General features: G+C 39.6%; 1 protein-coding gene across 4 annotated transcripts in view; it reads right to left on the reverse strand.

Annotated features, from left to right (window-relative positions):
• LOC127583395 (dnaJ homolog subfamily C member 11) overlaps positions 1-10,027 on the reverse strand; it is a 40,745-nt gene extending 30,718 nt beyond the window's left edge. The window contains exons 1-2 of one of the 4 annotated variants that reach the window (XM_052039340.1): positions 9,862-10,027; positions 293-422 (exon numbers count right to left, since the gene is read on the reverse strand). In XM_052039340.1, coding sequence (XP_051895300.1) covers positions 293-422; positions 9,862-9,933 — 202 coding nt within the window. In that variant the 5' untranslated portion in view covers positions 9,934-10,027. Of the gene's footprint in view, positions 1-292; positions 423-5,813; positions 5,982-7,496; positions 7,579-9,758 lie in introns of those variants that run through there. The other 3 variants (XM_052039342.1, XM_052039343.1, XM_052039341.1) reach the window with 3 other exon arrangements.
• Positions 10,028-10,536: the final 509 nt, after the last annotated feature.

Below are 10,536 nucleotides of genomic sequence, written 5' to 3' on the forward strand. Positions count from 1 at the left end.
AAAAAGAAACTAACATAAAAAGAGGAATCACAAATTGACAGTCTCTTCATTTCCTTTCTGCCTTCAGAGCAAATAATCTGAGACCTGGCCATTTAATGATAAAGGGAAGAGGGTGCTTTGTAAGCCAATGAACTGGTTCACAACACTCTGCTCTTAGGAAAAACTATATGAATAACGTGATTACTACATTATATACTAAACAAGCCATGGAACGGAGGAAATGGGCAGAGAAGGAAGGAAGGAACTAATGCAGTATGTCTCAGTATATCCCTCTCATGCCCAAGGTACTTGCCTTCATACGCCTGGTGCACAAGGTTGAAGAGAGTCTCTGCCTGTTGTTTCAGTTCAGGGTCTCGGTGCTTGTCTGGATGGTAGAACATACACAGCCGGCGATAGGCAGCCTTCAATTCTTCTTGTGTGGCCTGCAAACAACAGATTAATCATACAACATTAAACACAAAAAAGTAAAGTTCTATTGACCTGGGATATTACCACCACATCATGCCATTGTCTGGTCCACTTTACTATTGCCTGAACAGACAATTTTGGAACACGTCATTGATTTTGATTGGATCCTAGACACACAGATAGCAGGGGCAACCATTCAATACCACCATGGCTGATCATCTATTTCAATACTGTATTCCTACTCTTTCCCCCAAATCCCTTGATGCCATTCACGCCAAGAAATTCATCTAATATCTTTCTTAATTTTATTTGGTGTCTTGCCTCTACATCCCTCTGTGGTAGCGAATTCCACAGGTTCACCACCATCTGAGAGAAGAAGTTTCTCCTTAACTCAGTTCTAGATCTCTTGCCCTGTAACCTGAGAGTGTGCAAGGATCACTGCATTGCATAGCTAGGTGAAAATGGAAGTGGAACTGCTTATACCAATGGAAACGTTGAATTAAATCTTCCAGCTTTTAAATGCCCTCTGAAAAGATTTTGCAACCTACTTGGTTGTACTATTAACAGCTATGTTGAAACAAACAAAACAGGACCGAGACCCTCCCTCAGCTGATGAATCAGTGCTCTGTGTTGACGACTTGGTAGAAGCACCAAAAACAGCAAAGCTAAGAATGCATTCTAGATTGGGGAGTTCAAAGTTGATCATCAAGAGTGGCTCGACAGCATCACCTTCAAACACACCCTGAAGAACACTGTTGTCAGATTGGATTTGCGACAGATTGAATGTGAACCAACTCGAATTACTAGCAAAGCTTAGATCCTGGCACATGAAAAGAATAAACAATTCCCACTGTTCCCTGGGTCAATGCAACACAGTATGTGGCATTGAAACATATAGACTAGGGCTAGGCTGGGTACCATCTGGGGAACCAATTTATTTCAGTACCTCCAGACTGGCACAAGGATAAATAATTTTCATATTTGAAAGAGGAGTTTCACAGGGAATTAAGATGAAGCTCAGGGCAAAATTAATATCAGGTGCTACCTCGTCATATCTTTTTGCCTGCCAATTTCATCTATCATTTCTCCATTCCTGACATTTGTAGGATGACAAGTCTAGAGGGACAAAGATATTCTCTTTATCTTAATTTCACTTCAGTCTTCACAATCAGCTTTAGCTGATCTTCTTTCATATTACTTAGATGCAGAAACTGTCATCACAGTTTTACTTTCAAGACCCTTATCAGTTCAAAGCCCTGCTCAAAAGAAAATACAATCCCAAGATGTTTCCCAGAAACTAAACCTCACCAAATCAAAATTATAGTAATAGTTATGTCTTTATGTCTTGCACTGTACTGCTGCCACAAAACAACAAATTTCACAACATATGTCAGTGAGAATAGACCTGATTCTGAAGTCAACAGTCACTTCTGCATCAGATGGTCACACTGGCCATGATCAGTCCTTATCCTGTTTACAGTTGTCTAATGCAGTTTGAAGTTCAATTGCTGGGTTGGATACAAGGTGTTTGTTTGCAAAGGTGTTTTCAACCCAAGCTTTCCTCTAGATTGTTCAGTATTGTGGAGTAGGAGATGGTGGGTTTATAGACGCAAGGAAGATCATGTTTCTGGTTGGGAGGTCTCAAAGCGGTTTATGAATTGGGAAGTCCAGTTTGCTCTCCAAATGAGTTGCTTCATCCATCTAATGCAAGGAGGGCTGATATTTGAAACCATTGAAGTAGACCTGATTTTTAATTCTATAGTTTACCTTCATAACCGAGTGAGATTGTATATTGATGAATTTGTTCTGACGACCTGAGGCCCCAGAAAGGAACACTATATTCAGTTGCTGGATGATGACAGCCTTCAATGGCCCATCCTGTTAAACCAATTCCTGAATTCGTAACTAATGTCTTCAATATAATGACTGTACATCTATCAGTGGCCTCCTGGTTAAAGGAAGGAAACTTGATATCAAAGTGATCAAGTTTTGATACCTCAACTATTATGTCTTTGACTATCCTGGTAATCACGTGAGTTGACAAGGAGAGAGTTGTTGATTAATCATTGCAATCAACTGCTATCAATTGGCCTGTATCAGAATCAGGTAAAAAGCAAGAGGAGACCTACAGAAGGGAGGAGTGCTAGGAACCATAGATCAAATATCATCTGTTCCTTCCCAACAAGCTACATTTACGCTTCAAGCCAAACTACTCTCACAATGTATCGCCAAAAAACCTCTCACTCAAAAATGACTGATTTGCATTTCAATGAATCAATACCAATTGCTTCCAGTGACTGCATACGGAGCCTATTCCATTGATATGCCTCCTGTTTTGATGAAAAATATCAAAGCTTTGTATATATTGCATCCTGTCTAATGGAAGGAGAGACAACATTTGAAAGGACCAGTAACCATCAAATTGGACTTGACTCTAAACTCCATGGATGAACGGTCCAAGACCTGAAACATTAACTGACTCTCTCTTCACAGAAACTGCTTTATGTGCTGAGTATTTCCAGCATTTTCTGTTTTTATTTCAACAGAGTGAAGAAGCTTGGAATCTTGCTGACTTAGACACAATTAAACACCAATAGAGAACATAAATTTTCTCAAAAGGAAATCAATAAGCTTAAAAGCAATTCTGAAAAACTTGCTGCATATAGTTATCAACATTTATTTTTTTGTAGTCATTCAGTAAATTTTGTTTTTGTAATTTGTTTGTAACAATTTTTCCCTTAAACGTTTTGGAAGGTTATCCCTGTTGGTAGATGTAGTAGTTCCAAACTCAGAAACTCGAGAGGTTAACTGGTCTTCTACCATTTTTATCTAGGAGGAGTGTATCAGCAAAGTCACAGTAACTAGCCAGACAATACTTTCTTAATCCTCCACAGCAATAAGTATAAAACTGGAAGAGTGATTTTTCTCTAGAATTCCACCCGCCACCCTCCCCCCCCACCTTTTCCCTTAAGGTTTTATTAGGACACAGCTCCAAGAATATCAGCAATCTCATCCAGGGACAGTTCTTCAAAGGTGGGCCTGGGAGAAAACAGAAAATGTTGGAAATATTCAGCAAGTCATGCAGCATCTGTGGTAAGACAAACTGAGCTAACGTTTCAAGTTGATGACTTTTCGTCAAAACTAGGACAATTAGAATGAAACAAGCTGAAGGCTGCAGAGAAAGGAGGGGAGATCAGGAGAACAAAACAAAAAGTCTGTGATAAGAGTGGAAATGAGGAGCAACTGAATGACGCAAGTGACGGTGGTCCCAGCTGGTAGACAGAAGGAAAGGCTAGCAAATAATTAATGGTATGCCAGAGGGAGATGTAAAAAGATGAATGATATTTGAAATTACTCAAAGTGGAGAGAGGAATAAAGAACAAACAATGGACCTGTGGAAATACAAGGTTGGAGTGGCAGATTATCTGAAATTGTTCATTCAAATGTGGACTCGAATACAATGTGCCAAGTCGAAAATGAGGTGCAATTCCTCAAACTTACATTGAGCTTTGTTGGAACAGTACTACGTCACGAGTGGGAGTGATAAGGACAAGCAATGCAAATTCAACAATATCAGATAATAAGCCATTCTAGATTTGTACCTCTTATTTAAAATATTCTGTTTTTATTTAAAAATACCTCTCCCGGTAAATTCAGATTTCATTTATCTCCTCCTACTTACATCTATCTAGACAATTTTTTTTAGCCACTAGTCTTTGCCATTGTCTTTTAGCTAACACTACCACTTGTGTCACTTGATCTCTCCTCATCCAAAACAAACTCCCCCTCTTCAAATTAAAACTTGTTTAAATTCTAATTTTTTTCCATTTTGATTAAAGGTCATCAATCTGAAACATTTCCCGATTCTCTCCACATAGATGCTGCCTGAACTGTTCAGCACTTTTAGCATTTTGTGTTTTTATTTCAGATTTCCTGTGCAGAATTTCACTTTTCAGTCTGGGAGAACCTCAGTCCTGACCAATTGTCTCTTAATCAATATGGGTCTAGTGAGCAAGGAGACTGGGTTATCAAGACAAACTGACTCAAGAGTTTAATCAAGAATGTTTATGCTATGATCACTTAGAGGCCAAAGATTATTTTGTGACCTCTATTGGCTTCTAACAGTTCCCTGTACCTCTAGACTCCATCCATTAGTTCCCAAGATTCAGTGCTGTTTATTCTCTCATGAGAGAATACCTGTGAAAAGTCAGAAAACTCTGGGTTCAAACCTTGGTTAAGATGTTCAAAGTAAATAGCAACTAATATCAAAGAGCTACTCAATGCCATTGGGTGTAGGTGGAGGAATGGTTAGTGAACAGGTGCCTCCCTACTCCCCTCCTCATCTCACTCATTGCTAACATTGTGGGAGTCCACAGAACATCTTTTGATGGTCAGACAAATTCGTTTTCAGCTGGGAGAAAGATGGTCATGGGTAGCAGAGGATTGTTCAAATCATAACCTGTCAGGTTACTAAAGAAAATTTGAAGACACGAAAACAACAATATCTCTTGAGCAAAATGGGTCAACATTATTTCAGCTTTATAAGGAGCACATAAATATGGAATTCTAAAAGGAAAAAAAATCCTCTAGATTTTTAAAAAAATGATCTGCAGTATCAGTATTCTCAAGAATTCTTTAGTGTTACTGGGAAACAGCTGACACAAAGCTGTTAATAGTTTCCAGGAGAGGGGGTAACTGTGGTTTTACTTCTTGCAAACACAACCTAAAAATCAGGTCTTTTAACAACATAACACTTTTGAAATGTTAGGGCATGTAGATTTTTGTTAATCTTGGGTCAGATATTAATGGCAAAAAAAGATGTTCATATTTATTCTAAAACATTCACAAATATTGCAAAACCTGACTATTGGGAAATAATCCATTAATTCTTCAAAGACCATCTCCATTCCAAATAAACTTGATCTCAAGAGATACAACTGGACAACCCTAGTGCTTTTCCCCATGCTTCCACATCAATGTGATGAGAATTCTGCACTATTGTTTTACAAGATTTTGAATCCTAGGTAATCTACTACTAATATCCATCCCTGTGTTATTATGCTAGTCATCAATTTGACTGGTATTTTAACCCAAATAGAACAATATGATGAAGGCATTTACCATCATTGAAACGTAAGAGGAAATACTGTGGTAGCTTATCTGGTCGATCATTCCATGGCAGTAACATAATTTAGTCCCAAAGTCCCCTAGTTAGCTCACTATTAAAACTTTTGTAGAAAGGGAAAAGGTGGTTAAGAGTTGGGCAAAAAGCTGAATTTTAAGTGGGAATCTGATTAAAGCAGCAGCAATGAGATGAACAATTCACCAGAATCTCTCCTTCTGCAGAAGGGAGGGCCCTACAGTTAATAACTGTCCAGAGCAGCAGAAATGAAATCAGGACTCACTGTATGGACCAATAGCCCAAGGGCAGTCGCTCAGCAAGACACAGGTTGGAACTGTAACTCAACAGAAAATACTTCAGTAAACAATTCTCAAATTGTATTTTTTTTATATAAATAAATTTTGGGCAATCAATTTACACTGCCAATTTTCCATTTTAGAATAGCAATCTTTTGCACAAATCAACAAAATTTAACATTGGTCAGACAGCATTTGTAAATTTTCATGGTTTACTCTTTGGGTGTAGGCTTTTTCAGTTGGAATGAAGTGCACACATCCAAAACATTAACCCACTTAACTGATGCTGAATGACCTGCTTTTTTAAAAAAAATGGTAATACATTATTTGAGAGGATATTTCTTTTTTTCATTATCCTTCACTACCTCCCTTGAAACCAAGCAGCAGTCCCAGACAATGATGCTTAATTAGCAGTATAAGATGCATGAGCCCAGCCTGGATCTGGGTGAAAACTTTCAATGAACTCTTCTGTGCCACATACCATTTCTTCATCTACTTTCTCAAACAAGCTGACCGGAATCAGAAACTCAGCACTTGCCTATAAAAACCATGCCACAGAACAAAGGAACACCAATAGACCACACAGGGGAGACCATCAAGAATGAAGCTAATGGAAAAATCTCACAATTAAAACAACTTTGGACCGCATGGGAAGGGAAATGCTTTACATCATTTCATTTGCACTCGTCAGAAGTACAAGAGGGTTAATCCCACAAACCCACAACACAGTACACAAGGAATGCAACAGTTTTCATTAGGGAGAACAAAAGACTAATAATAAAATATCACTTGAACCTTTGATGCAGACAACAACATTGTACAGTTATTAAGATAAAACTGAATTAGAAGCAAAGATCCCTGAATAGTCACTTCACGAATGACCTTCTCTCTCCAGTTATTTGACAAATTGTTTAATAATACATCGATTATGTAGTATAAGTGAACAGTTTCATTTCTTGTGAATATTGAATTCATTGAGGCAACAGATTGAATCGTCCATCACTGTTGATTCCTTAAGGTCAGGTATTCAATATTTGATAAATGATGTCTGAAGAGGTTACAAAGTGCAAGGTACTGCAACCATCTAACTCAGCAGAAAGAAGTATCAGTCAATTCACCAATGTCAGTGAAATTTTGATAAAATATCATGGTGGATACATGAAATTTTCTTTTGCCCCCATCTTCCTCTTTGCAACAAGAGGATTTCTTCATCCTTTTTCCTACTTCTCTCAGATTTGACTGGAACATGAAGCCAATATTCAGCCGTTGCATTCCTTTCCATCAGTCTGTTTGCATATTGATCCATGGAAGACAGTGCAGCCAATTCCTATTCTGTTCTCACTTGACATTGCATACTTCCTAGCAAGGGGTCACAGAGAGTGACTGGGAACAGAAATCTAGTTGATTTGCTCCTCATGATCCTGTAGGAACTTGGCAAACTCTGTTGCACCTCCATTACATCAACAGGCCAAGAACTTGCTTGACCCAATGGGTCACTAAATGCAAATGACACAGTTAAATGCTGACTAAATACCAATTAGTACAGCTGGAGAATACGTGGTCAAGATTTTACACAATACAGTTAAGCCAGTTTAAGTGGACGGAGCACAGAGGATGTAAAACAGGAACTTAATGTTTAATGTAGCTTTCATCAATTCAAAATGTTTTACCTGTTTCTCTCACCACAGCTGCTGCCTGACCTATGTAATTTCAGCATTTTCTGTTTTTAATCTTGGCAGTTGTCTTCCAGGGTACTTTTCACATTTGAAGCAGGGCCATCATAACAATGCAAGGGATGACACATTATACGCACAATGGTATTTATTTTCCTGTGCAGAGTTATTGCTGCATTTTAGATCTGCTAAAGATATGACAAACATAATGTGAAACTGTCTTTCTTTGAAGTTTACCACCATCAATCTTTGGTCCAGAAAAAAGTTTCTCTTTTCATTCAATATTTCCTTATAATATTGGTTTTAAAAAAAATCATTTCTACATCCTTATCTTTCGATGAGTCATCCAGACTTTTCACTGTCATTACCCGCTGTTATCTGAGAAAGCACATGGCTCCCAGAGAGCCATGACCACTCAATATGGTAGCAAGTGAGAACTTGCTGTAAGGAGGATGGTGTGATGCCAGAGCAATTGGGTAATATTCTCCTTGTTCTCTTGGATAATACATCATAAGCTCAAACAATATGCCCTGGAGGTCACAAACATTCAATTTTGTATAGTTACCAATGTCTTGGACTGAAACCCAAGTGAAAATGAATGTAGGTCAAAACATTCCAAATGATTCAGGTACATGAGATTACTAGTGCCATGGGTACAAAGTTGGGACAAACAGTGCAATAGATTTGGGAGCCCATCAATTTCTAGAATATAAACATATACTAAGTCTTTTCCTAACTCCAGAGAATCCATTTCTTCCACTTACATGTGTTCCGTGATAGGCCTTAATTATTAAGGTTCTTGATTATTTGGTCAGCAGCAAAGCGAATCAAGTCTTGAATCCCTGGGGCCAAGCACTTTCTTGAACTTGCAAAATGCATAACTCCAGAGACTGTCACATCGTTTGTTTATTGTGCTCATCATAACCAGTACAAGGCAGCAACACAATTCTTGTACATTGGCATCGCTGGCAACAAAATGGAATTTCACCAAACTGAGATACAATGAACTGCTCTTTCTCCAACTCAAGCCAATGGGTTCATACTCATTTAAACCTGGATTCAATTATACTGATCAGAAAAGCTAGAGGTTCAGCCTGGAGGTAGTTTAACTCCGACCCTCTTTAATCAAAAATTAATTAAAATTATTGGTGACTAAGACACACTGGTATTAATTATTCAAACCATTTTAAGAGAAAAAGGAGAAATAGACTTTCTGAAAATATGTATCCAATTTAAACATTCACAGACCAATCAACAATAACCTACAGCACCTTTTTATGATAAAAGTTCCAAAGGCACATCACAGGTTATCAATACCACAAGATATTAGACTCAGTCAAGGAGGAGAGCTTAAAGATGCAACTTAAAAGTGTTACAACATTTTAGGCAGGGTATCCCTGGACACTGTCAACGTAAAATATAGTTGTTAACAATGAAACATTTTAAAATCACAAAGGCGAAAAAGACTAGGATTTTAAAAGCCTCTAGAGACATTACAGAAAGGCAGAGGGACATGCCCATGGAAGATTTTGAATGGGAGGATAAGAATTTTAAAATCAAGGCATTTACAAATTGTGAACAAATTTTGGTCAGCAAGCAAAAAGGGCATGAGTGAATGGATTGGTGCAAGTTAGGATAAAGACAGCAGAGTTTGGAAGAGCTCAAATTTAGAGGTAGATGACTCGCTACCCTCATTGGGATAATTGAATTTTGCAATAGCAATGGTATGGATAAGGGTTTCTGGGTTGGCCGAAGGAGATGTTCCTGCGTTAGAAGTGATGTATTAGATACTTTGTCAGTAATTTATATCAAATTGAAATACAATGCTCTAAGCTGTGAATGGTCCAATTCAGTCTCAGGTAGTAGCCAATGAGAGAGATGGAGTCAGCAGATGGTGAACAGAAGTAACTCCAAAGTTGAACTCACTCTCCCAAAGTCTGGTCACATGGCAACCCTGCCGCTGATCAAGCGTGCAAGGTACAACCCTATTGACTGCAGTGTTAATGACTTTCCACAGATCAAGTGACCAAAGAAACTTTCCTACACTCGCCGTCAGACCACTGCAACACTCTCATCCTGCCTGCCTGCCATGCGGCTACTCGTCAGATCGAAGGGGACGGATCTTGGAGGGTGAATTAGAACCGGCTTTCACAATAACATTGACAACAAGGTGAACTGCCGGGCGGGAATGTGCCGGGGCCCGGCCCGGCCCGACCCGCCCCCCTCACACAATGACTGAGCCGCGGTCAATAGTGTCACCAGCAGCAGCCACGAAAGACGTCTCCCTCTCCTCCTCACGCTCGCCCGTCCTTGACGAGAAGGAGCACCCGGTAACGGGGCCAGCTCACTGCGTCCCTCTCACCTCCCTCCGCACGTTCAGAAGCGCATAAAAGTCATCGTTGTTGATCTCCTCGTCCACCAAGGCCGCCGCCATTGTCACCTTTCACCCCGCTGCGGGGCACGCCTGCCTCGAGTGGCCGCGGCGCCAACGAGGATGCTAAGAGCTGACTCCACCGTCCGGCCCCTCACTGCTGCCGCCTGCTGGCCGGGTACAGCAGGAGGACTAAACGCGCGGAGGTGTGGAGATCCAACCACGCTGACGCGGGGGCTGGCATCACATAGAGGCTTGACCAGATAAAGGCACAGGTTTTGTTCAGTGAAGGACATTGGTAGTTGGGACTTTACAATGATACAATGACTCTGAACACTTCTGCTGTTAAAACATTTTTAAGTAATCTGTTTTCATGGAATTTGATCTCCTGGTCTGTATGACGACCCTGTTGGTATGTCGAGGAATAGAGTTTAAACAAAACCACAGAGGTATTTATTACATAGGATGAGGTTTCAAGCTATTGGATAGCCAAAACTAAGAGCTAGTGGAAGTCAGTGAAATTGTACCTTGGAATTTGGTGCAGTACAGACTGGCACAGTTTGGAGTTTAGAATTCATGGAGGTTGGAGGATTGCCTGAAGAATATTAAGAATAGTCGTGTTCGGGCTTGGTATGTCGAGAAATAGAGTTAAACAAAACTACAGAG

This window comes from Pristis pectinata, chromosome 26 (assembly GCF_009764475.1).
Source record: "Pristis pectinata isolate sPriPec2 chromosome 26, sPriPec2.1.pri, whole genome shotgun sequence".
Taxonomy (NCBI): Eukaryota; Metazoa; Chordata; class Chondrichthyes; order Rhinopristiformes; family Pristidae; genus Pristis; species Pristis pectinata.